This window comes from Pan troglodytes, chromosome 13 (assembly GCF_028858775.2).
Source record: "Pan troglodytes isolate AG18354 chromosome 13, NHGRI_mPanTro3-v2.0_pri, whole genome shotgun sequence".
In the NCBI taxonomy this organism is placed as follows: domain Eukaryota; kingdom Metazoa; phylum Chordata; class Mammalia; order Primates; family Hominidae; genus Pan; species Pan troglodytes.
Genome location: NC_072411.2, coordinates 142,199,085 through 142,226,465, shown reverse-complemented (window position 1 = coordinate 142,226,465; position 27,381 = coordinate 142,199,085). Strand labels below are relative to the sequence as shown.

General features: G+C 55.0%; 1 protein-coding gene across 3 annotated transcripts in view; it reads left to right on the top strand.

Moving 5' to 3' along the window:
• LOC107973995 (uncharacterized) overlaps positions 1-26,806 on the top strand; it is a 59,447-nt gene extending 32,641 nt beyond the window's left edge. The window contains exons 1-2 of one of the 3 annotated variants that reach the window (XM_054679636.2): positions 437-4,059; positions 6,566-26,806. In XM_054679636.2, the coding sequence (XP_054535611.1) occupies positions 19,839-21,029 (1,191 nt within the window). In that variant the 5' untranslated portion in view covers positions 437-4,059; positions 6,566-19,838 and the 3' untranslated portion in view covers positions 21,030-26,806. Of the gene's footprint in view, positions 1-436 lie in introns of those variants that run through there. The other 2 variants (XM_054679637.2, XM_063790968.1) reach the window with 2 other exon arrangements.
• The last annotated feature ends 575 nt before the right edge of the window (positions 26,807-27,381 follow it).

Sequence of the window (27,381 nt, the reverse complement as noted above, 5' to 3'; positions counted from 1 at the left end):
GCCGGGGAGCTCCAGTGATGGACTTGTCCCCAAAAGAGTGGTGCTATTCTTAGAGCGATAAATGTTCCACTGAAAGTGTCTGTCCCCTGGCTCATGCTGGCTGCACTTGCTTGAAGGAGGCTGATTTAAGGGTTCTAATAGGAAGACAAATGAAACTATCAAATTTTATCTTTAAGCATGTGAGTAAGTTTGCTCATTCGCTTTTACTATTGATGTATAGTTTTAAAATTCTTAATTTAAAAATTATTTTAATAGTAAATTTTTCACAAGTGAACACTTTTTATCTTTAAATTAAAATTCTGAAGCTCCCTAGTTAGTTAGATCCAATTGCTGGTTACATTTTGGGAAGCTCTCATTTTAGTGCTATGTAGTTTCATTGAATAAACATGTTTTTAATGAGACTATACCTGGTGATTATATTAAAAATCCCAGCTTTTAATTTGTAAAAAGCTGTTTCCTCTGGCATGTTACGCGTGGTAGTGTGGGTTTTCTTACAGTGAACGTTGATGGGGCCTCCTGCATCCCGGGCAGCATCTCAGCGCTGGACACGTGGCAGTGAGAGCAGAAATGCTAGCGGTGGCTGAGGGGCGAGGCCCGGGTGGAAGCCCCTGATGCAGGGTTGTGCATGTGCAGAATCTGAAAGCTGTGAGACTTGGCGAGCCCGCAGTGGAGGGGGGTGTCTGAGCCGCAAGGAGGGTCTGGCCTGAGCTGCAGGGCACCCCCCCAGAGCCCACTGTAGGTGTTGGAGGGCTGAGGAGAGTGCAGAGGGCCTGGGAGGCGAGGGAAGGAGTGAGGCGGCCAGGCTGGGTCAGGTGCTCCACACGCGTCAGGGAGAGGAGGACCTGCAGGGACTGTCGACGTGACTTTGGCAAGCTCTGTGTCCGCAGAGCTGGAGCTGAGCTGGCTGGGGCAGGAGTCAGTGTGGGAATTAAGGAAAAAACAAGCAGGTAGGGTAGAGAGCCAGACTACCATCAAAGCATGAGTTTTCTGCTGTCCGGCTCCGCCGTGACGCCACTCCTCCCACCAGAACGAGCGCGTTTGTCTCCACACTCTCCCCTGCTTGTCATTGAGCTTTGTTCGGTTTAGGAAGCACGAACAGAAAGGTGGCTGTGACAGGCAGTGGGCTGGAAAGTGCATTTCCACCGGTCTGCCCTCTCCTGGGACAAGGTGAGCTTGGTGCTTAGCACTGGGCCGTCCCGACTCCAGGAGAAACGCCAGTCCTCCAGGCACGGGAGGCTTTTCCTCCTCTCAGTATTGCAGCAGGCAGCGCACAGCCCTTCTGTCCAAATCTGGGAACCTGAAAGACCGTCGGAATCTTGCTGTTTTAGACGTTGTAAGAGGAGCGGGTAGGACCCCACGCGCTCAGGCCCCACGCTTTGGATCTACCCCCTCTGCAGCCAGAGGGACAAGCAGCTGCTGTGCTGGTCATGGCCTCATCCCGTGTGTGACGATGGCCACTCACGTCTTCTCATTCTACAGAATTTATCACCATGCGTCAGACTTTTATTTGGATTTTGTGCGTCTTGCATGTATGGTGGGGATGACCGGCCCCACCTCCAAGTGTAGGCGCTGGAGCCCCTGGGGACGCAGCGCTGCTTGTTCCTGACAGATGGGTTGCACCCGTGGGAGGGGTCCAGATGCGTCAGCTCTTGGGAGTCAGTGATGGGTGTACCGGGAATGGCCTGGCGTGCATTTCCATTCAGAAACTCCCAGTCCCTGCCTGGAACCTGGCTCCTTTTGCTGTTTTTTGCCCCCTTTCCTGTCCCTTTCCTGGGTGGCTGGTCCCTGCTGTCGCCCCTGCCTCCCTGGCTGCAGAGCTTTCCTCTGGAGGACTCCACACAGAGCCTGCGCCGTCTCTGACTCCAGGCTCTGCTGCCCTGCCCCACTTTGGTCTCTCAGGTTGGAGTTGAGGTTGCATCTGCTGAGAGCCGTGCCCACAGGTGAGGTAGCATCAGGGTCCTGAGCCAGTCTACTGTCCCCTGGCCGTGGGTTTGGAGCTGCCAGCCACCCTTCCCTGAGAACCCAGCCTATGACTCGGCTCCCCTTGGGCCTGCCCCATCTTTCCCTCCTGCCCCGGTCTGTCCTGCGGCCCCCTCAGTCCTCATGGCCAAGTCAGCCAACAGCAACCCACACACAGAGGCCACTTCTGGATGGGTGTCTGGCAAGGTGTGGGTCTGAATTCAGCCTTTTGCCTCGCGTGCCTACCCCCGTGTCCTGGGCTCTCCAAGAGCCACCTTAGGAAGATGGGGAGTGGGTCTGGACCACTGAGCAACTGGTCATTCTGCATCAGCTCCTGAAAGTCCCTTGTGGACCAGGACCCTGATGAGGACAAGCTCTTAGCTCAGAACAACACAGAATCCAGCGCTGGCCATAGGACGGCTGTCTAATGGTCCTTCTCTAGAAACCTCTCTGTGCCATTCTGAAAGTGGAAAATGCTGGCATTGGTCATGCGACCTTGCACAGCTGACTATTTTCATGGTCTCTCCACCGACTCTGGCCCCTTCGTGTTTTGTGGAGAGAATAGCAGACCCCGCCCCCTGCCCCAGTGTTAAGAGGTGACTTAGACACCCTCACCTTGAAGTTTTCACATATTTTCTATCTATAATATTTGTATACTTCACACGAAGCCTTATTAGTGGATAAATATAATAAACTCCTTCCTATTGAAATAAAATTTGAGAAGAACATGGTATGTGCCAGCCAAAGCCCAAATTCAAATGAACCCTTCTGTGAAGGGGAAGAATCAGTCTTGTTGAGAGAATGTAATTTAGATGCAGAAAGAATCCCAGCTGCCTAGAAATCCCCGTTGCCAACAGCAGGCGAAAGGAACCACTCATGGGAGGGAATGTCGCAGGGCATCGGCAGGTCGGGCGGCAGCGCAGCAGCCGTGAGAACGCAGGACTCTCACTTCCGGGCTGTGTCGCCAACATTGGCAACCAGTCGTCACCTGCCAACAGTGCCACCCACTTGGGGGAGCATGGATGGTATTGGTCGGGCTCTATCCAGCTGTTTGTTAGCAGTGAGTACAAAAAAATAAAAAAATGATATTTTTTAGCTGGTCAGAAATGACTTGAAAGACCTCAGACTGTTGAGTTAACTTAAAACAGCCCCTCCTTTGCATCTAACAAAGTAATAAAATTGTGTGTGTTCATCCAGTGGGTAAATATGCAGCCTCTGCTGTTTCAAGGAAAGTGAAAGGCTCCGCAGTATGTGTTATCTTGCCCTCCTTAAGGCTGCTTTTCCTCTGAATGTCCTTGGCTCAGAAAGCTGGTTGTCAGGGAGCTTCACTGGGGTCTCTGAGGGGACTTCTCCAGAGGAGCTGGTGAAGGAGCGCGTGAGGACACAGGAGAGCAGCATCTCTGGCTGGCACTCTGCCCGGCCGGGCAGGTTGAGCCCACTTTCACAACCCTGAGGCGGTCACAGCCGGACCGTCAGGGGGAACCCACTCTCACAGTCCTGGGTGGTCACTCAGCTGGCCTGGCAGGTGGCACCCAGTCTCACAGCCCTGAGGCAGTCACAGCCTGACCGTCAGGGGGAACCCACTCTCACAGTCCTGGGGTGGTCACTCAGCTCTCCCGGCAGGTGGAACCCACTTTCACAGCCCCGAGGCGGTCGGTCACTCAGCCTAGCCCAGCCCAGCAGGTGGAACCCACTCCCCACTGTCACAGCCCTGAGGCGGCGGGGGCGTCCTCCACCCCGCTCTTCCTGGAGAGACGCCAGTGTGTGGGTTTGGAAGTGGAGTCTATTTTAAGTTTGCAGTTCCTGAAGGAGCCTGTGTTTGCTGTGCTGTCTCCACATGGTCACAGCCTTGAAGCCTCCAGCCTTTTAAGGGCAAGCCTCTGCCTGGCTGCCTGTGGTCGGGGCAAGCCGCTACTTACGTTCCCTGAGGTCGGGGCAAGCCGCTACTTACGTTCGCGGTGCCTGTTGCATTTTCCCACCTAAGAGGACACAGGAGGTGGTGGAAGGGGAGTGGAACTAAGGCGGGGGACTTGAGAGCAAACTGTGAGTGTCCAGAGCTATAGGAGGTTCGGAGAAAACACCGAGGGCTCCTCCTGCAGGGTGAGAAACCCTCCTGTTTCTGATTGCCTCATGCACCACCATGCTCAGGTCACCCGGCAGGCACCCCTCCCTGGGGCTGAGCCCAGATCAACGCAGAGCAGTTTCCTAGGGCTGCGGTAAGCAGCTGCCTTGCACTTTGCGGCTAAAGCAGCACAGATCTATTATCCTAAGTTCTGGAGGCCAGGAGGCCTCCAATCAAGGTGTCAGCAGGGCTGGTCGCTCCTGCAGGCTCCTGGCCTTCCCAGCTTCTAGAGGCTGCCTGCGTATATGGTCTTGTGACCCCTCCTCTAGTCACCTCTCCTCTCTGCTGGCCCCTGCTGCCTCCCTTTTGCAAGAACCCCTGTGATGACATTGGGCCACTCAGTCCAGGAAACCCCCCATCAAGATCTTCAACCCCATTTGCTCAGCCCCTTTGCCACCCGAGGTCCCATGTCCCAGGAGCTGGGGATCAGGATGAGGCTGTCCTTGGGGCCCTGTTCTGTGCACCACAGTCCCCACCTTGGGCCGACAAGAAGGCCCTGTGGAGACTGGCAGCCACAGGCCCTGCTCTGGGTGGCCCTTCAGCTTCTTCTCACCTCCCATGTGGCTGGAGAGGAGGGTCTCACCCACCACAGAGATGGGCCTTCTGCCTCAGAGAAGGCATGGAGCAGCGGGGCTGGCGTCAGCAGCTGTGCCTTGCGTTTTCTGGCAGCTGTGAGCAGCCCTGCCTTGCCAGCTTGGTCAGCAGAGCCTTGCGTCTGCCGTGGGCTGGCTGCACCCCTCCGGGGCCCTGGCCCAGGCCCATCCCTGTCCCCACGTGGTACACACCGTGGGGAGAGGTGGACATAGGCTGTCCCATGTGTGGTGACAGGTGGTCTCCATAGCCATGTCTGGCACAGGGTTGCCCATCCGGGGGAGGGAGGCCTCTGGGAGGAAGAGAGGGGAGACTGTTTTGTCCATCGTGGAAGTTCAAGAAAACCAGAAAAACCCCTACAGGGGTACCTGGAAGCTGTTGGTGCTCAGAAGCTCTTCCCACCTACAGATCTTGTGATGGGGCCTGCAGGTGAGTGCCCACCGGCTGCCAAGGAGAGCCTCAAGCCGCACAGTTGGGGCCCTGCCGGCCAGTGGGGGTAGGTTTGCTGCGGGCTGCACAGTGCTGGCCTCCTGAGCCCTTCACCTTCCACAGACAACAGCATCCTCATCTCTGCCCAGGAGGTCTGCTCCTTTCTCCTGGGCCCCCCTCCCCACTCTGCCTTCAGAGCCCCTTGTGCTTTGGCCCCCACCCTGCCAGCCCCCTCCCTGCGCCCCCCTCCTCACCACCCAGTCCTTCATGCAGCCTTTCCTCTCCCTGGGCTTGCAGGTCTGCCCCACCAAGCCCCCATCCCAGGACGCAGCCAGGCTGTCTGCCCTCTGCGAGCAGGTGTGGCACACGTGTTGCTGGTTCATCCCGTGGGCTTACAGGGCGGCTCCTGTGCAGACCTCTAGTGGGCGTGGGACTTCAGGCAGCAGCCTTTGGCCCCTGCCGGCCCACACCCCAGGACCCATGCCACAGCGCCTACTGAGGGAAGGAGACCAAAGGGCATGCACCATATCAGGTCTCGAGAGGGACAGAGCCAGGCAGGAGCCTGGGCAGGCGTCAGCAGGGCCCTCATGTGTTCCTGGGTCCCACTGTCCTTCCCGCTGCCCAGGGCATGGCCAGGCCGGAGGCCTCGGTGTGCCGTTGGGACCAGGCCTGGGAACCCCTCTGGCTTGTTTCCCCTTTTTAGTTACACAAATACTTTATTATCACTTCTTAAAATTTAGGAATTTTAGGAAGGAACAAGGAAGATAGCTTTAGAGTTATATACATTTTCTTTTACTTGCCATTAGAGTCTTCCTAGACCCTGTTTTTTAAAGATGCCTGACTCTCCACGCCCGGCTGTGACCAAGCCTGCCGCCCCTCCATCATAGCTGCTGCTCAGTGTCCGGCACATCCTGTACTGGGTGCTGAGGGGACCCAGGGAGGGTGTGGTGAGAGGAGGACCCTGGCCAGGCATCCCTGGGACACGGCTGCCCAGCACGGGCATTTTTTCTTTTATGGAGGCTCAGAAGTGAGGCCTGAGAACACAAGAGAAACGGCCTCGGTAGACCCTGGCCCCACTTTCTTCCCAATCTCAACCACCTTCGACGACTCAGTCATCCATGTCTGCGTCTCTCCCCCTGCTGTCCTCTGTAACCCACGGGTGACTGACGCAGCCATTGTCCCTGTCTCCAGGGCAGCGGCACAGGAGCGTGTGGCCCTCCCGAGGCCCCTCCCGCACGCCCTGTGGGCACCCTGGCTCCCATCGCCGCAGGGTTCCCTGTCTCAATAGTAGCCTCGCCTTCTGATGTCTTGTGGTCAGATGTTTGCTGGAAAGGGCCACAGAGCCCCAGCGAAAATCCAGACTCAAAGATGAGACTGAAACGGGAAGTGTCAGCATTGTTTTAGGGTTTTTCACTTCAAAAGCCAATAATCCTCTGAAGCAGGGCCCTTCTGCACTCCTTCCAGGCTCAGCAACTACCTGACAAAGGAACGAGGGGCTGAAGCGGAACGTACTGGAAGCCCTGGCCAGCAGGTGGCCAGTGGGACGCTGACTTGAAGCCTCTTTGAAGCAGTCATGGGAGCAGTGGGAACAATTGCCCCGTAATTGTTGGACAGTGTCACACAACTAGACAGGCACCTACTTGAATCACAGAATGGAGCTGTGTGGTGTTTCTGTGACACTGGGATGAAGCTGCAGGCACGAGCAGGGGTCTGCACAGCCGACCACGGGGACAGACAGGCGTGCGGCTGCCACTCACCTGCACGTGGTGGCCATGTGACATGCACAGGCCCTTACACCACCCCAAGCTCCTATCCGTACCAGTGTTGGAAGAAGCCGCTCAATCAGCAGTTGGTTTGCTTTGATTTTACCTTAAAATCCTGACGCTATCCTGGTCATAATGAGCTCTCATCCGTGTGTGGGGTCCTTACACTGAGGACACCAGGTCTAAACACAAGTGGGAAACGTCAGTGTTTACATCTTACTTCAGATGCCTAAAAACAGAGTCTTCGGGGAGCAAGGAGGAACCGTTCCTCAGATTTCCAAAGGTCATGCCCCGAGGGGGCAGCTTGGTGGACTGGAGCCGTCTGAAAAAGAAGGTGGTGGGTCGGGAGCCCTGAGCCTCCTGCTTGGGCCAAGGCATGCCCACAGGAGACCTCTTGCCCGCTCACGGACTCGGGGGCCTGAGGGATCCCTGAGGAAGCTGTGAGTGGTGGGCAGCCGTCTGGCTGTAGGAGATGCATCATCTCAGCTTCTTTATAACAGGGCCAGCCTGTGCTGCTGAGGGTGGACCAGAGCCACACAGCATGGGGCGGAGGAGCTGTAAGGACTGGAAACCTTTCTAAATCTCTGCCACCACTTCGTGAGCCCACTCTGAGGTGTGCCCCTCCCTAGATTCTCACAGCAAGCTTGGCTGCAGGTGGGGCCAGCCTGATTTTTCTCCCATCATGTACGTAAGAAAATGGGCTCGAGGGTGGGACCTCCCCAGTCTCCCAGATGGAATGTGGTGGGTCCCGGTTCAGGCTCAGTCAGGGCTCTCCTGAGAACAGGACGCACGGGATGAACAGATGTGGAGACAGTTACGAGGATTCTGGAGGCTCAGAAGCCCCAAGATCTGCTGTCTGCAAGCTGGAGACCCAGGAGAGCCAGTGGTGCAAGTTCCAGTCCAAGGGAAGACCAGTGTCCCACCTCAACAGGCCACTGTCAGGTATGGTGGCTCGCGCCTGTAATCCGAGTGCTTTGGGAGGCTGAGGTGGGAGGATCGCTTGAGGCTGAGTTGGAGACCAGCCCGGGCAACATAGATGAGGCCTTGTCTCTTCAAAAAGTAAAAGTGTGGTGGCACACGCCTGTTGTCCCAGCTACGTGGGAGGCTGAGGTGGGAGGATTGCTTGAGCCCAGGAGTTTGCACTCCAGCCTGGGCAACAGAGAAGACCTTGTCTCTAAAAAACAAACAAACAAAAGCAAAAAACACAAAACAGGCAGAGAGTGGGAATTCTTTCTTCCACCAGCTTTCTGTTCTTTCCAGACCCCCAGTGGACTGGAGGATGCCTGCCCACGCTGGGGAGTGCCGCCTGCCTTCCCGAATCCACCAGGTCACATGCTGATCTCATCCCCCACAGATACACCCCAAAAATCACATTTGACCAAATACCCGGGCAGCTGTAGTCCAGTCGGGTTGGATGTCTAAAGCTGATCTGTACGATTGCTAACTCGCTTCGCCCTCCGAGCCGTGCATCTCACTCCTCAGACACAAATGCTGGTGCTCATTCCTGCCCCAAGCTCCTATCCGTACCAGTGTTGGAAGAAGCCGCTCAATCAGCAGTTGGTTTGCTTTGATTTTACCTTAAAATCCCGACGCTATCCTGGTCATAATGAGCTCTCATACATCCGTCCCAAAGAGGGACATGTGTCCATTGCATTCGTGGGGTTAAAGCAATGAGAAAGCCTGCAAGGCAGGAAGCTTGGGGTTGGGGGCTCCAGGGGAGCAAGGAAGGGTTGGGGGCTCCAGGGGTGGAAGGGGGTGCCCTGTGACTTCTGAGACACTGCATTTGAAGTAGAGAGCCTTCTCTTCTGGACTCCTGCTCGCTTTATCTTTGTATGAACTGTTCCCTGCAAAATAAATACACAGGCCTCTGCTGGCTCCTGCCTAGGCCAGGATGGCTCGAGGCTTGGTGAAGTCCCCAAGGAGGGAGGGCCACCTCCGCTGGCTCTATTTTTTTCTGTCCCAGACACACTGGAGGCCTGGATTTGTGGAAGATGAAGGGACATACTGAGTTGCATCATCAGGCTGGCATCTGAGCCGCCTTTGCAAGCCCTAGTTTGTCCTTGTATTTGGAATGCTGGAGGCTCGAGTCAGGATCCGGGTCCCATCGACGTGTATTTGTGCTTTCAAGATGGCTGGGGCTTTTAGCCTTGGCAGCTTTGCTCGGGCAGGCCTGCTGCTTTTTACATTGGGTTTTCCAGCGACTCCACTTACAGCTGCAAAATGGACAGTGGGCTGTAGACCCTGAACAACGTCAAGTGAGTGCATGTTTTGAACGCCTGTTACTTTTCCGTCGCCACTCATGGAGCGGAGGCTGTGGAGATGTCGGTTACTTTCTGTCCCCTGGGGGCTCAGGACCCAGCTGCAGAGCCAGCCTTGAATGAGACTACAGGGAGCCTCTGAACAGGGCCTTGAGGGGCCAAAGGGAGAAGAGCAGCCTGGAGGCCATTGTCCGGAGCACAGCCTGGCTTAGTCTCTGGAATGCGTGGCTGACGCTGGGAAGAGGGACGTGTGGGCAGGGCCCAGGAGGTTCTAGCTCTTAAGTGTTGGTGGAAATGAGCTGCTATTTCCCTAAGAATTGTGCACAATCCTGAACCTTGCTGCCGTTAACTGAACCTCTGGACTTTTGCTCAAACAGCTGTAGTGACGACAGAGCTTGTCCCCCGACCTCACCTCCTCCACCTCACCACCAGAGGATGTAAATTGGCTAACTTGGCCTTGGAAGACCAGCTTGGAGGGCAGGGCCACCTATGCACATGTGACCTCCATGTTCACCCAGTGCCCACGCTCAAGAAGGGCCCACACTTGATTTAATGTTCAGCTGTGGCCGTCCTGAAAGTCTGAACAAGTTTTGGAGAAAAGCCTCCCGTTTTCATCTTGCACTGGGGCCCACAGGTTATGTCGCTGCCGTGGGCGTGTTGAGGCACCACCCCATGCTTCCTGGAGCCCTCATCCCTCTTGCCATCTGGCAACAAGAGCTGGGCTGGCCTGTTGCATAGTCTTTGAGGCCTTCAGTGGATGGAGGAGCTCACGGCAGCAGGAAGGCCGGTGTGTGAGAGGAGCCCCGGGGAGGACCCTCACAGGACCCTGGGTCTGGAGGCCTGGGGCTCGGCGGGGAGGGCGGGGCTTGCTCTGGGCCTCAGAGAGTCAGGAGCCGTCCCTGTCTGTGTCTGGTGCGCAGAGAGGGCGGGGCTTACTGGGCTCTGGTGAGGCAAGGACTGTCCCTGTCTGTATCTGGTAGCAGCTGCCTCCCGGTCTTTGTCCAGCTTCTTCCTTAGGCCGAGCATTTGGCTGTGGCTGCAGGAAGCCCAGCGGGGCGTGCAGAAGGCAGGCACACAGGACAGTCACTGAGCCATTTTCCTCTGTGGGCCTCAGGAGCTCTGTCCCTGGGGGCTCTGGGAGTTGGTGTGGGATGTAGGCCTTAGGCACCTGCACTGGTATAGGGCTGTCCTGGTATGACTTCTTGGTATTCCCAGGCTCGGATGCCTGCTGCCAGATAATGTCCAGGGCCTTGGTCCAAGCAGTGTGAGCAGGCTGGACGGCCCCAGCTGGCCTGGCCTAGGCCTCCAGGGATTCTGTCCCCATGAGGAAGGGGCTGCACTGCAGCCTGGATCCCAGTTCCTTACCCGGGATCCCACCCACACTACCTGCTGAGCACCGGGCTTCAGGACTGAGGAGTCCCATGGGAGGCACAGCACCCACCACCGTGGGCTGGGCATCCATCTCCTGGGCACTGCCCTGGCACTTCACACAGGGTTCCCTCCTTCCACCAACCCTTTGAGGCCGTGGCCTTATCCTCATTTCACCAAAGGCAGCCTGAGGTTCAGAGAAGTTAGGCAGGACATCAAAGACACACAGCAGGCATTTCCAACATGGGGCCCTCTGGCCCCAGAGCTTGTGCTTGCAGCCTTCTCTCTGCCTGCAGGAACCTCACTCTGACTTTCCCCAAAATCTGACCAAAGGGAGTGAGTGCATTTAGCACACCTGGGCACACATCCATGTCAGGCGTGCCTGACAAAACCTCGGTCCTGCCTCCTTCAGGGAGGTCCTGCACCAGCGTCAGGAGCCGTTGAACTCAAAGCTTTTATGTGGACGACAAAGGGATTCATCGAGATGAGCTGCAGCTGGGCTGGAGAAGGTGTAGCGTCCATGAGTGTTGACCTTGATACCTGAATGATGTGGGGGTGTTTGTGATTGCAGTGAGCCCTTGGGCTTGAGGCTCACTCCATGGCCCTGAGCGCAGTGCCTGCGGGGAGGGCCCCGGAGGCATGACTGAGGGGTTTGCAGGCCCAGCACCTCATACAGAGCATGCGGGTTAACGAGCTAATTCCGTAGAGGGTGGCAAGGGACAATGTCTTCCCCTAGTAACACACTACCCTTTGGAAACCCTCCCAGCTCATCACTGCACCCATCTCCCCGTCTGCTGGGGCCGGAGCTGTGGTATGGAGTGCAGGGCTCATGACCACCTGGGATTTGAGTGGCTCGAGTGGCCAGGTGCCTGCCTGGGAGGGTGACGGAGCCCCAGCTGGGGCTGAGGAGGAGCAGGTGGGAGGAGCGTGCAGCCATCCTTCCTCGACTTCGAGAAGTCGCTGGAGCAGGGGCCGAACACACACAGCTGCCAAGGTGTGGCCCCTCTCTCTGGAAACCTGCAAGGGACACGTCTGCCCTGGAAGCCTGGGCTCCCTGTTCAGAACGGAATCCCTGGGGCCCTCCTCTCCTGTCCTGGTCTGGGGGTGCAGCTCATCATGTGAGGCTCTGGGCTGCTTCCTGTCCGCAAGCGGATCCCATTCTCAGCGCAGTCTCTTCTCCCACCCTCCTGCTCCAGGCACCTGGGTTGCACACAGGGTGCTTCTGGCTTGCAGTCCCGGAGCCCTGTGGGCCCTTGCAGCCTGGGGACGGCCTTCAGGGGGGTCTGGAGTGGTCCACTCTGCACGTTTGGCCGTGATGCCTGGTTGGGCTGCAGCACTTCTCTTGGTGTGCACATTCATTGTGTGTTTAAAAAATACAAAGTAACTGGGTGGAAGCTCTGGAGATGCCTCTGCTCTGACATGCTGGCTTTCATCCCAGGGCCAATCGATCCATTCCATGAGAAACTCTTCATGAAGGACCAGTGTGTGGCCAAATCCTCCCTGGAGGGAGCCTCAGCCCCCAGGATCCTCCCAGCCTGGCCATACGGGGTAGACTGCAGCCCTGACCGGCTCGGTGGGGCGCAGGGAGCCTCGCGGTGCAGCCTGTGTTCCGGTTGGGGTGTCCGCTCTTCCCCCGAGGGGCCTCCCAGCGTCTTTGAATGGAGCCGGGGCGACGCTCAGAGGTGAGGAGCTTGGTCTTGGTAGCGAGGAGGCTCTGATTTCCTGTCTCCACTCAGCAGCAGCGTGACTTTGGGCAAATTGCAGATCTGTGAGCTCGTGTCTTCCTGGCTGCAAAGCAGGAGGAATGATGGCGCTGCTGCCGAGGTTGTGCAAATGAAGGAGCCCAGCATCTGCAGAGCGGCCTGCTCAACGCCTGTCGGTGACCTGAGAAGCGGCTTATCATTTCCTCCCCAGTCAGGCCCTCCTGTGGGAGGGGTGCCGGGGCTCTGATGGCTGTACACGTGCCTGGGTTTCTGTAGAGGATAGAGAGAGGAGAGGCAGGGAGGCTTGCCTGGGAGGCTGCTACCAAAACCATGGAATTCTGTCTCGGGGACGCACCTTGCAATAAAGAAGCAGCCTCCACAGGCCCCCTGGGAAGTCACCCCCGTGGCCGTGTCTGGAGATGAGCTCTGGGCGGGGTGCAGCCTGGGAGGGCCAGTGTGCCCCCCACCTAGGGTGGTCCTGCAGCCTTTGCCTTCTATTGCGGATGGTGGCGGGTTGGCCGAGCTTTGGGGACCAGTTCCCTCCAAAGTTACTATGGCCCCAAGGCTCTGGGGACAGGGGCAGGTGGCTCTGGGCATGGACAGAGCTTGCTCCTTGAGCAGGAAACCCTGGCTAACGAGCGAGCAGAGGCCCTGGGGCCACCAGGGGCTGTCGAGCTGCACTCTCCAGGCTGCCAGAGGCTTCCATTAGGCACACTGATGTTTGATTTTGTTTCCTTGGAAGACCTGGAGTTTTTGTCGGTTCTGAGTCATTTTTCTTGATCTGGGCTGCCAGTTCCACAAAGAAAATCACTTTCAAACAGATGTGGAGGAAACTGCACCTCCTCGCTTGTCCAGACCCGGCCTGAATTCACATGGAAAGGAAATCATTTCCCCCATGAGCTCACTGAGAGTCCAACAGCACTGTGAGGGGAGGTGGCCAGCAAGGCACCCAGCCTGAGCCGTGACCAGAGGTCCGAGCCAGAGGTGCAGCCTTGGGATCTCAGCCTGCGGCGCTGGCCCTGGGGCCACACTCAGCATGGGGGACGCCAGGCTGGAGCAGAGGCCAGGCCCAAACAGCCGCTCTGCCCCCGGGGACTTTGGCAAGGCTGCTGCCTACGTGAAATGATGGAAAGGTCTAGGCTGGCCCCAGGTCCTTTCTGGCATGGCCTCAGGATCTTGGCAGGAGGATAACAATGCCAGGAGGGGGTGTGCTGAGTCATGTGCCTCCTCTCAGGGGCCTGGCTGCAGTGGTCAGGGGCAGGGCGGCTCATTGTGCGGGCACCGGTGCCCTGCACCTGGGGGAGGACCAGCAACAGGACTAGCCAGGCGGCCGCAGGCCCTTAGGACACAGGGGAGGCCCAGGATTTATGGGAAGGAAGGAGCAGAGCACCTGAGTCTGGGGACATCTCGGGACAGGCACTGCCCCCAGCAGCCTCAGCTTCCCCCCATAAAAGGGACAGACGCTGCCAATGCCTTTAGCTCCATCACTGTCCAGGGACAGGGACTAACCCTAGACCCCTCACCCCCAAGGAGTCTTGGGCTGCAGGTCCAGCTCTGCAGAGGGGCTGCAGGGAGCATCCAGGGCCCATACTCGTCTGCTCATCTCTCAGTCTCTGTGTTTATGGAACACCGGGGGATGCCAGTGCTGTGCCAGGAGGGGCGGTCGGTGCTGAGTGAGGCCCGCTTCCCAAATCAGACACATTCTTATGAGACTAAGATTTGTCCCTGCTCATGGACATTAAAAAAATGTCAAAGACAGCAGGATTAAGCGGAATCACAGTGTCCTGCCCCCAGTCCCTAACAGAATAGAAAGGAAAAACTAGAAAAATAATCCCAGCAGAAAACAAACAAGGCCATACACTTTGAAAATTTGTAGCCAAAGACCAGGTGTAGTGGCTCACGCCTGTAATCCCAGCACTTTGGGAGGCTGAGGCGGGAGGATCACTTGAGCCCAGGAAATTGGGGCTGCAGTGAGCCCTGATTGCGCCACTGCACTCCATCCAGCCTGTGTGGCACAGTGAGACACCATCTCAAAGAAAAAGAAAGAAAAATTAGTGGCCAATAAAATAAGCAAAAGATTTCAGAGTAGAGCAGAAGGCAGATTCGCGTGGCTCTGACCTGCCGCCAAGCCTGAGTCCCGCTGGTACACAAGCGGAGCCCCAGGCTGCCTCTGTGCTTGGGATCTGGAGACAGGGAGTCTTGCAATGCCTCTGGCAGACATGGGAAGATACCTGTGAGTTGAAGCTCTCCGTAAGAAGTGGAGGCTCCAGGGATGCGTTGGCCTGTGGGCATGGCCTGAGACCAGGACTGGATGCACCACTCTCCCTGTGATGAGGTGAAGCCAGCTCTGGTCTGGGCCATTTCACAGGATTCCAGAAGCAGGAGCAGAGCCTCAGCATTTGAACAAACCTTCTTCCACTTCGGCTGAGCTCCTCCTGCCACCACCATCCTTGCAGCTTCCCGAAGGTGGCCTGAACACAAACTGCCTGGGCTTCCTGTGACTAAGAGGGGAAGACGAGCCTTTGCCAGGTTTTGTGGAAAGAGTTAAAACCCCTCCAGTGCTGTGTTAAAACATATGAGGACCCAGTCAGAGCTGCTCAGGCTTGAAGAGAATGGAAAGGCAGGGAAGGGGAGGGCAAGTGACAGGCAAACGTCCCACAGAGAAACCCGTGACTCAGTGCTGGAGAAGGGACCACAGCATGCGCAAGATAAACATGCGGAAGGCAGAGGACGCACAGCTCGTGAACAGAAAAAAAAAATATTCCTGTGCTTTGCCTAAGAGAACAGTTTGATAAGAACATGAATTCAATAAAATAAATGTCAACAATGTATAAGACTAAGAAATGAAAATAAGATGTCAGACCTCAGGAAGCAAACAGAACCGAAACAGTGTCAGTACCAAACCAATACATTTCAAACAGCAACAAACGACATAGCAAGGCTGAAATTGCTATTGACAGAAATCCATCGTTCTCCAAGTGTGGCTCCTGGACCAGCGGCCCCAGCCCCCACCTGGGAGCTTGTGGGAAATGCAGGTGTCTAGGCTGCACCCAGGCCTGCTGGCTCAGGCGCCCTGGGGGGTGGGCCCTAGCAGCATCTGTGTTTAGCAAGGTGATTGCAGTGCACACTACCGCGTGAACACTGCTGCCCTAGAGGAAAGGCTGAAGACAGCCACAGTAAGTAAAGGTAAGCGTGGTAGAGGGATGAAAACTGTTATGAACTTTGTATATGTAAAACTAATTTATAGGAAGATGGACAAAGGCAGTCCGGCAAAAGAATCATTGGTGTTCAGACCAAAGTGATTCCAAGTGAAATAGTTTGTGCACACATGGGGTGATCTTTCAATATGCAGAATCCATTTGTTTTTCTCATTTCAGGGGATTTTAAAATCTAAGGTCCATGCTGTTTGGGTGCAGAAAATTCACTAGTTTTACTTTCATTTGCTTATGTTGAAAACTGATATTAAAATAAACTAAGTGTAATTTAAAATAGCATTGATAGATCTCATTTCATGAAAGCATACCTGTCTTTCTGTTGATATACAGGCATACAAATATCAGGATGTTGTTCACTGATGTAGATGGTTTTTCTGAAGAGAGGAATTTGGAATTTTTTTTCCTTTCTTCCTTGAACCTTTTTTTTTTGAGACAGAGTCTTACTCTGTTGCCCAGGCTGGAGTGCAGTGGTGCGATCTTGGCTCCCTGCAAGCTCCGCCTCTCAGGTTCAAGCATTTTCCCACCTCAGCCTCCTGAGAAGCTGGGATTACAAACGTGCGCCATCATGCCCAGCTAATTTTTGTATTTTTAGTAGAGATGGAGTTTTACCATATTGGCCAGTCTGGTCTCCAACTCCCAACCTCAGGTGATCTGCCCGCCTTGGCCTTCCAAAGTGCTGGGATTATAGGTGTGAGCCACCACGTCCTTGAACTTTGTCGTTTTGATGTCGAGGAAGGAACCTCTGACACCGAGGGTGGAACAGCCACCGTTCTGTGCCCCCGGTGCATTCTCATCATCGGGCGTGGGAAGTGTCTGTCCCTGTTTGTGAAGATACTTTACGCTATGTGCCACTCCCATTGCCCTTGTCCAGGGAGGCCAGCATTCCCTGTGCTTGACAGATCTTTTTGTTTGCCTATGTTCTGACATAATGTGTTGTTTCCTGTGTTTGCATTTTTAAGGAACGTAAATGGTTATGGGTCATACGTCTATTGCCTGTGTGTTTTCACTCAACACTGCCTCTGTAAGCTCCTTCCTTGTTGCCGTGGGTGCATCTGGCTTGCCTGTTTCCGCACCTTGTAGTGACCTTGCTGCTGTCCAGTTTCGCTTACGCTTCCTGGGTGGTGGGTACCCAGACGCCTGCAGTGCTGCAGGAAGAACCTCACACATGGAGAAGAATATCTGTGGTTCACAGAAAACTGTGCATTGCCTAGAGGACACTCGTCAAGGTTATTGGATTCTACTCTGTCATCATTTAGAACTATCTTATAACTCTGTTCCTTGTAGGTCACTGATAGCGGTACAAAAGAATTCATATAGACGGGAATGTTCTGTGCTATGTAGTGGAAATCCAGTGAATACCTCCCATCCCCAGGAGAGAGCCCGGTTTGCCTTCACTTGCATATTGATTTAAATATCTCTGATCTCTAAGTGTGGCTGTTCTTTGGATTCTGTTTTGAACTGGTGATAACATCTGTCTGATACCTTCCTTGATAAGTGAATAGACTAAATTTCAAATGTGTTCCTTTTTATATTTCTATGAGAGTCATGATTTTACTTTTTTTCTGAAAATTAGCTTTTAACACACATATCTCCTTATGGATCTGTGTAGAAATTTACTTGGAGAAATTTATCAAAGAATAGCATTGCTGGATGTGCTGGGCATTACTGATGTTCATCAATATTCAATCCTTGCCTCCTTCTGGAAACTCAGAGCGTACTTCCAGCAGTGTGGCTCATTCTGTCCCCAGGCTGGGAATAGCCGTGACAGTGTCATTAGTGGGCCAAAGCAATGATAAGCCATGGTGAGATCCTTATGCCACACACTCTCTTCCCTTGCCACAGTGACTGCCAGTGTTTTAGCTCAGGGCTGGCAAACTGGCCCGGGGGCCACATCCCACTCACCACCTGTTTTTGTAAATAAAACTTTATTGGAACACAGCCGTGACATGTCATCTGTGGCTGGTTTTGCCTGGAGTTGAGTATTTGTAGCAGAGGCTGTATGGCCTGCAAAGCCGGATGTGATGTCTTTACCCTCCAGCCCTTTACAGAAAGTTTGCCAACCCCTGTTGTGGATGTTGGAGCTTTCAGCCGCCTGGGTTCCTCAGAGGCGGCGGGAAGCAGAGCCTACCCCCACGTCACACCAGACACCTGAGCAAGACATGACCCTTCCCCGGGCTGAGCTGCCAAGCCTGGGCAGACTTGTTGCCAGGCCTCTCCTGGTCAGCCCTGACTGAGTAGGGCTGGCTGCCCCGTGGAATCGCAGCTTGGCCTGCACTGCAGCCGGTTCCAGGAGGGGCCGTGTGGCCCTCGTCTCCCACACCTGGGATTATCAGCTTTCTGACTGTCCCCAGGGCCAGGCATAGCTGTGCTTCCAGTGGGTAGTGCCCTGTTTCCGTGTGCCTGGCAGCCCCTGGATTTCTTCTTTCCATTGCCTGTTTGCATCCTTTCCTTCTCTTTGGCTAGGATAGCTGTCCCTTCCTTGTCGATGTGGAGAAATTCCTTTCCTATTTGGAAACTTTAGACATTACAAATAACCTCTCACCATTTCTTGAATATTCTGCATGGCTCAAATCCTTCATAATGAACTTGTATAATCTTTATCCCCCCCAAAATGATTCTCCTTAAAAATGCAAAAGCAAACAAAAAGTGTGGCAAAAGCAGAAATGCCTTCAGCAATGGCAGACACGTTGGAGTACGCGGGTGGCCCCCCAGGGAGCTGTTTCCACTGCAGCTGCGTCACTTCCTGGGACAGATGTGGGCTTTGCTCCTTTGTGGTTCTACCCCTCTCTCTCCCCGAGTTCCACTCGCCCTCCCCACAAACCCAGGAGCATTTCAGCAGGTGCCCTGCTGGGGCTGGTTTGAATAAGTCACCTCTTTGGAAAGTGTCCAGAAGACACTGGCTGGCATGTTGGGGCTCACCAAGGCAGGAACCCGACAGACCCCCAGGCTTCCCTTTCCACTCAGTGAGGATCATGACAGTGCCCGGGGCATGAAACGCGGGCAGCTGGATCCTGACTGTCCGCGGGTCCGAGGATCCTCCCCACGCCTGGGCGCTCAGGGCCACCAGCTTACATCTGCCTAAGCCCTGCGAAAGCAGAGCATTGCGGGGCCTCCTGAGGCAGCGTCTTTCCGCCGAGGAATGTTTCTCCAACTCAACGGCTAAACAGGAACCAAGCCGTCCGCGGGGGCCGCTGACCCTCTGGCTGTGCTGGGTGTGTGTTGTTCAGCTCATGCACTTGTGCACCGATGCTCGCTGGATGGTGCATTCGCTGCGCCGTCTTCTCTGTGCCGTTTGGGTGAAACTTCCTTACTCCCGCCAGGATCTGCACCCTCCCCTGCCTCGTTTCCTAGCCGCCCCCGTTTAACTGATTCACAGGTCTCCTGTGCCGGCATCTGCGCGAGTCCACCCTGCAGCCCCCCAGGGCAGCTCATGTGAAGACAGAGAGGACACTGAGATCCAGAGATCATGGCAGTGGATTAACCACAGCTGCCCGGGAACAGACCCCACTGGGCAGGAAGAGACACTGCCCTGGAAGTAGCCGCCTCCCAGGGCATCCTGGAAGAGGCATCCTGAAGCTCACACACAGAAGAGCTTCTCCATTCATCATACAGCCTCTGACAAACCAGGAAGCAACTGACCTATTGCACAAGTTGGAGACCAAAAGCATAAACCCCGTGTGTGTCAGTGGCTGCCCAGGCCAGCGGCCACCTCAGTGCAGGTGAGGTCTGTCCTCAGGGGGGGCCTGTGCAGCATGCGGAGTGGCGGGAGGTGTGGGACGGCCAGCCTGGACAGCCGGTGTCTGTAGTGGGCAGAGCACTGCCATTGCCATGCTACGGGTTTATTCCATATCACGGTGCTGTGAGCTACATGCTGTTATCACCCCCATTTGCAGATGGAGAAACTGAGGCCCTGACAGATGGGGGAGCTGTCCGAGAAGAGAAGTGGGGGCTGCTGGGGAGTGGGGTGCTGGGGTTGCGGCCGAGCACTGGGCTCCCTTCTCTTATCCCCGAGGCTGTCCTGGCGTCAGGGATGCAGGGAAAAGGCCACCAACCAAACAGAGCCACAGAAGCACAGCAGTGAGTATTTGTGGCTGCTCTCCAAGGATTTAAACCATGGCTCGGTGGCCCCAGCCAGTGACAGCGTGGCACATTGGGGTGCTGTGAGCAGTCATGATCAGCTGTGAGGTGTGTTACAAATAATTTGTTACAATTAAAGTCGGGCTTCCACCAGAGTGGCTGTAATAAAAAGGTAGATGGTAACCAACGTTGACAAGGATGTGGAGAAACTGGAAGCCTTGTGTGTTGTCAGTGGGGTGTAAAATGGCCCTGCTGCTTTGGAAAACAGCTTGGTGGTTCCTCAAAAAATAAATGAGTAGAATCAGGATCAACTCAAGAACACTCAACGCACATGTCCTCACAGAGTCTCGTACATGGATGTTCAGAGCACATTATTCACAATAGCCAAAAAGTGGGAGCAGCCCACATACCCGTCAGCTGATGACTGGATGAGTGGACTGTGGTGCATACACATAGCTGATGATTGGATGAGTGGACTGTGGTGTATACACATAGCTGATGATTGGATGAGTGGACTGTGGTGCATACACATAGCTGATGATTGGATGAGCGGACTGTGGTGTATACACATAGCTGACGATTGGATGAGCGGACTGTGGTGCATACACATAGCTGACGATTGGATGAGCGGACTGTGTTGTATACACATAGCTGACGATTGGATGAGCGGACTGTGGTGCATACACATAGCTGACGATTGGATGAGCGGACTGTGGTGCATACACATAGCTGACGATTGGATGAGTGGACTGTGGTGCATACACATAGCTGACGATTGGATGAGCGGACTGTGGTGCATACACATAGCTGACGATTGGATGAGCGGACTGTGGTGCATACACATAGCTGAGGATTGGATGAGCGGACTGTGGTGCATACACATAGCTGACGATTGGATGAGCGGACTGTGGTGCATACACATAGCTGACGATTGGATGAGCGGACTGTGGTGCATACACATAGCTGACGATTGGATGAGCGGACTGTGGTGCATACACATAGCTGACGATTGGATGAGTGGACTGTGGTGTATACACATAGCTGACGATTGGATGAGCGGACTGTGGTGTATACACATAGCTGACGATTGGATGAGCGGACTGTGGTGCATACACATAGCTGACGATTGGATGAGCGGACTGTGGTACATACACATAGCTGATGATTGGATGAGCGGACTGTGGTGCATACACATAGCTGATGATTGGATGAGCGGACTGTGGTGCATACACATAGCTGATGATTGGATGAGTGGACTGTGGTGCATACACATAGCTGACGATTGGATGAGCGGACTGTGGTGCATACACATAGCTGATGATTGGATGAGCGGACTGTGGTGCATACCCATGGCAGACTCATTAGGCCATAAAATGAATGAAGCTGGGATCGAGGCCACCGCGTGCATGAACCTTGACAACAGCCACAAAAAGCACATAGTGTATGATGCCAGTTACTTGACATGTCCAGAACTGGCAAATTCAGGAAGACAGAAAATAGATGAGTGGTTGCCAGGGGCTGGGAGGAAGGGGAACGGGCAGTGACTGTCCATGGGCATGAGGCATCCTTTTCAGATGATGGAAATGTTCTAAAATCATACCGCAGTAGTTAACGCAATTCTGTAAATTTCCTAAAAACATCATTGAGTTGCATACTCGAAATGGGTGTATTTTATGGTATAGAAGCTATGGCTCAGTGACGTTGCTTTTAAAAACTGATGGCAAAGTAGAGTGCATGGGCTCATGTTGGCAGGTTCTTGACCATTTTGCAATGACAGCTGTGCGGTGAACGTCTCTGGGGTGGCCACTGCGGACTGCCCCCAGCCCTCCCCTCTGCTCCTGATTGGTCAAGAGGGGGCATGTGGCCATGGACACACGAGGGGAGGGCAGCTGGGGCTTCCAGAAAAGATTACATCACTTGTACTTATTTCTTTAAGACTTATTTCTTTTTTATTTTTATTTTTTTGAGACAGGGTCTCTCTCTGTCACCCAGGCTGGAGTCCAGTGGCACGAAGGTGACTCACTGCAACCTCCACCTCTCAGATTCAAGCAATTCTCCTGCCTCAGCCTCTCGAGTAGCTGAGATTACAGGCATGCACCGCAACACCCGGTGCCTGGCTAATTTTTTTATTATTAGTAGAGACAGGGTTTCGCCATGTTGGCCAGGCTGGTCTTGAACTCCTGACCTCAGGTGATCCACCCGCCTGGGCCTCCCAAAGTGCTGGGATTACAGGCATGAGTCACCACAACCTGGCCAAGACTTACTTTTTTAAAAGCAGGTTTAGGTTCACAGCAAATCTGAGCGTAAGGCAGGGATTTTCCCCATGCCCCCTCCTCCACGCTTGCATCCTTGTTCCCCACCAGAGTGTCCCTGTCCTGGTGTGTGAGCCTGCACTGACCCGTCGCCATCCCCCAGCCTGCAGTTTACTTTAGGGCCCCCTCGGTGTTGTGCCTGCTATGGGTTTCAGCAAACGCATAATGACACGTATCCACCGTTTCAGTGTCACGCAGAGCAGCCTCCTGCCCTAACAGCGTCTGTGCTCTGCCTGTTTATTTCCCTGCCCCCACTTACCTTTAAGGAGACACCAGGAGCAATGCCCATTCTCTGCCTGGGGACACTGCCGCCTCTACCATGTCCCGCTGCCCTGCCATCCTGAGGAAAGCCAGCAGAGACCCTGGCAGATCCTGGGGCCTGGAAGCTGCTTGTGTGAGTCAGCATGCACAGGGCATCTGCTGCCCACACCTCCGCTTGGCCTGACCAACAGTCACTGTTCACTCTCTTCCTGCACCCTCATGAGTGCTCTTGAACAGGAGAAGTTCTGGGGCTGGAGCCACAGCTGCCCTTGTAATAACTGCAGGATCCCAGCACCTGGTTCAGGCTGCCCAGCCCTGGGGGAGCCGGGAGTAATAACAAGGTCTGTATTGAGAAGCACCTTCCAGGTATTGCAACACAGGGCGTTTCTGAAAACAACAGTTTCCCTGTGTGTTAGTCTGTTTTCACGCTGCCAATAAAGACATACCCAAGACCAGGTATTTTATAAAGAAAAAGAGCTTTAATGGACTCACAGTTCCATGTGGCTGGGGAGGCCTCACAATCATGGCAGAAGGTGAAAGGCATGTCTTACATGGCGGCAGGCAAAAGAGAATGGGAGCCAAGAGAAAGGAGTTTCCCCTATAAAACCATCAGATCTTGTGAGACTTACTCCCTACCATGAGAACAGTATAGGGGAAACCACTCTCATGATTTAATTATCTCCCACCAGGTCCCTCCCACAACATGTGGGAATTATGGGAGCTACAATTCCAGATGAGATTTAGGTGGGGACAGAACCAAACCGTATCATCCCGATCAGTTATGTCAGTGGGAGTGAGACAGGCAGGGAGTCCCTGTCCTCAACTCTGTGGGAAAATATTACGCACCATGAGCTGAGCGATGGGGACAAATGCAGAAATGGGAAGTGCAGGCTGCTCCCCGAGGCCCGATCTCTGACCCCCACACGGCCCTGTCGGCCTGCAGGGCCCAGGGAATCCGGTCAGCGATGAATTGTAATTTTCCCATCCAGTGGCACAGGTCACCATCCACATTACAAACGTGGATTTTCACTGGATGAGCTAAAATCTGTTCACCAAATGTGTTTGAGTGGCCTTTGGGTTGGCTCTTACTTTACACTTAACACCACAGGGCAGGCAGGGACTGGGGGAAACGAGGGCCTTCCAATACTTGCCAGGTCCTGCAGGGCAGGGCTGGCCACAGAGGGAGGCACCCCGTTCAATTTTGCATCCTGGGAACCAGCGCTGAGAGACAGCCAGGAAGGACATGGCAGGTGCTATTTCGGACCAGAGGCGAGAGAGAAGGACTCTCCCAGGAAGAGCAGGCAGCGTCCATGCAGGGGAGGCCTCCATTCCAGGGGCGCCAGAGGTGGTTCTGAGGCTGTGGGTAAGGCAAAGTGGGGAGGGCCAGGCTGGTGGGCACGCGGCAGCTGCACCAACTACACTCCTAGGCGCCAGTGGGAGCTTGGATTGAAACCTGGTGAGCGAGAGGGAGTGGGGTTGTCTGAGTTGCAGGCCCATGTGTGGAAAACGGGTGGGGGCGGAGGTGGCTGGTCCATGCGGTGGACAGAGAGAGCCAGAGAAAGGAACGAAGTGATTCATGCTGCACGGAGGTCACAGTGAGAACGGTGCGCTGAGACCTGTCAAAGGACAGACAATCGCAGCTGACAGGACGAATGAGGTCCAGCGCCCTCTACCGCTCTAGGATGACTCTGCACTTACTAATCACGTGCAGCTTCAAACAAGGAGGATGTTGAATGCTCCCAGTACAAAACAGGGATAAATGTTTAAGATGATGGGTAAGCGAATTACCCTGATCTGATCACTGTACATGATACGGATCCAAACATCATGAGTATGTACAATTCGTCAATAAAAAAATAAAATGAAAAGGTGATGAGAAAAGAAGCCAGACGTCAAGGACCCCGTATTGTTACAATTCCTTTCATGCCAAATGTGCAGAGTGAGATTTGGTTCGTGGTTCGTCAGGCTGGGGGTGGGGGTGGGGAGGCAGGAGGTGGAGTGGGAACTAGGAGAAGGTTAAGACCCACCTGCCCCCCACTCCCTCCCAACATGGCAGTGACTCTGCTGAGAAGTGGCTGGTGTCATCACATGTGGGAGGCAGAGTTCATGGGACAGTGTGGAGACTAGGATCCAGGGCAGGAGATGGTGCCTATTAGTTTACTTAAATCTGGCCAGGCGTGGTGGCTCACACCTGTAATCCCAGCATTTTGGGAGGCCAAGGCAGGAGAATCGCTTGAGGCCAGCAGGAGGATCGCCTGGGGCCAAGAGCTCAAGACCAGCCTGGGCAACATGGAGAAACCCCACCTCTACAAAAATTAATAAATTATCCAGGCCTGGCGGTGTGCACCTGTAGTCCCAGCTACTCTAGAGGCAAAGGCAGGAGGATTGCTTGAGCCCAGATGTTCAAGGCTGCAATGAGCTGTGATCGTGTCACTCCACTCCAGCCTGGGTGACAGAGTGAGATGCCCTCTCTAAAAAAATTCAAAATACAAAACTGGATCATTCAAATCTATGATCCAATCCGCTTATGGAATGGTGTTACCTTGATTAGTCTCTCTTCCCTGTAATTTTGGGACGTGCCCCTGTTTCACTGACTTCGTTCCGTACAGGGCCCTACATATCATTCCTTAGATCCTTGGAGCACCTGATGCCTGTCAAAGCATTTTCACACACAGGGTTTTACAAGACACTCCCCGTAGCCCTGGGAGGAGGCTGCAGGGACTTTGCAAATGTAGCTGTGCAGTAAGGTGGAGGCTCTGAGAGATCCCGCCACTGCACTCCAGCCTGGGCGACAGAGCGAGACTCCATCTCAAAAAAAAAAAAAAAAAAAAAGCAGAGGTGCAGATGAAGGGCAGCTCTTCAGAGCCCAGCACTGTGAGTGTGATTTGTCCAGAGGGATGGAGGCTCTTGGGGAGCCCCAAGGCAGCTGTCTTCTCACAGGACGTTACAGCCTGGGGGCCGCTATGGCCTGTGGGCCAGCCTTCTCATCTTGCTGAGCTTGTATTCATTCACTGAGTAAACACTGACTGGGCACCTGCTGTGTGCCAAGCACTGGTTTGGGCACTTGGAGATCTGGAGGGCACAGTGCAGGTGGAGACCCTGCTTGGGGGAAAGACGCTGTGGCGAGGAGACCCCGCTTGGTGGAAAGACACTGTGGCGAGGCGAGTGGTGTCCCCAGAACATGTGTCCACCTGGGACTTGTGAATGTGACCTCATTTGGAAAAGGGATCTTTGCAGATATATTAGTTAAGGATACTGAGATGAGCTCATCCTGGCTTTCAGGCACACCCTCATCCAATGACAAGTGTCATCGAAGGAGAGGGAGGGGGCTGTGTGAGGACAGGGGCAGGGGCTGGAGCGAGGTGCCTGCATGCCAGGGGTGCTGGGCACCTCCAGAGAGGCCCGGAACAGCTTCTTTCCTGCAGCCCTGCAGACACCTTGATTTCTGCAGAAGTGAGAGAGACTACATCACGTGGATTAAGCCGGTCTGCCCCAAAGAGCTCATGCCTGTGGCCAGGGTGAAAGTTGCTGTTCAGATGCTCACAGGGAAAAAGCCAATGGGACCAGAAGCACTCAATTTAGCAAATCAAGTCACTGCTCTGCTCAAAACCCTCCGAGGCTCCCACGGCCCTAAAAAGCTAAACGCCATTCTCCACAGGGCCCTACTGCCCCCCGACCTCCCTCCCTGCCACACCCCTCCTGGACTCTGCCCCTCCTCCTGGGCATGCTGTACCCGTCCACCAGGACCCTGCGGCCTCCTGACCTCCCTCCCTGCCACACCCCTCCTGGACCCTGCCCCTCCTCCTGAGCTCGCTGTACCCGTCCACCGGGGCCTCCATGCCTGCTGTTCCCCTGCCCGAAACTCTTCTGCACGCCCTCTGGTCCGGCTCCCGGTGCATCCTTGCCTTCCACCTCCCTGTTTCCCACAACCCTGCCCTGTGTACCTTTCCTTCCTGGTGCTCACCACTGATTGGCCAGGTGCCACCTGTGAGCCTGTAGAGCTCTTTGGGGGTGGCAGGCAGGGTCAGCAGAGGCTGCGGACAGCGGGGTGCAGAGGGACTGGAGCCATTGCCTGCAGACAGGCAGGACCGTCTTTCTGCTTGGTGTGACCTGGTCATTTCTCTCGGCGAAGTGGCGATCAGGACGGGATCCATGGGGACGGGGTCAGGAAAGGTCTCTGAGGAGGGCATCCTGGGAGATGATCTGCATGCACGGCTGAAGGAGGAAATTTGCAGGGGGTGTGAAGGTCATGGCAAAGGTCAGAGCAGGGGCAATGGAGGAGCAGGGGTGGCGGAGGAGCAGGGGTGGTGGAGAAGCAGGGCTGGCGGAGGAGTAGGGGCGGTGGAGAAGCAGGGCTGGCGGAGGAGCAGGGGTAGTGGAGAAGCAGGGCTGGCGGAGGAGCAGGGGCAGTGGGGGAGCAGGACTCGCTGAGGAGCAGGGGCAGTGGAGAAGCAGGGCTGGTGGAGGAGCAGGGGCGGTGGAGAAGCAGGGGCAGTGGAGGAGCAGGGGCAGTGGAGGAGCAGGACTGGTGGAGGAGCAGGGGCAGTTGAGAAGCAGGGCTGGCTGAGGAGCAGGGGCAGTGGGAGAGCAGGGCCGGCGGAGGAGCAAGAGCAGTGGAGGAGCAGGGGCAGTGGAGGAGCAGGGCTGGGGAGGAGCAGGGCTGGTGGAGAAGCAGGGGCGGTGGAGGAGCAAGAGCAGTGGAGAAGCAGGGGTGGTGGAGAAGCAGGGCTGGCGGAGGAGCAAGAGCAGTGGAGGAGCAGGGGCAGTGGAGGAGCAGGGCTGGGGAGGAGCAGGGCTGGTGGAGAAGCAGGGCCGGCGGAGGAGCAGGGCAGCTTGCTGGAGCAGCAAGGGCTGCCGCACTTCCCGGGCTTGTGAGGTGCACTAGCCTCCCACAAGAAGGAAAATCACCACTGATTAAATAACGTTGAGAGGTGAGGAAACACTGCCATGGCTTGTTTATTTTGCATTCCTTGCAAGAGCTCTTTTTGACTCATTTTTTCCTTTTTATGGAGGCTCAGGAGTGAGACCTGAGACCACAAGAGAAACGGCCTCGTGAGACCCTGGCCCCTCCTTCCCATTCTCAGCCACCTTTGACAACTCAGTCATCGATGTCTGCGTCTCTCCCCGGTACCATCCTCCGTAACCCATGGGTGGCTGATGCAGCCATTGTCCCTGTCTCCAGGGCAGCAGCCAGGCCACGGGTTGGTGCCAGGCACACACACCACTGCAGTGTCAGGGCAGCGTCTCGCCTGGGTGGCTGCATCCCGGCTTTGGAGACGCCGGGTGGCGATCTTGTTACGATCTCGTTAGCCAAGATGCAGCG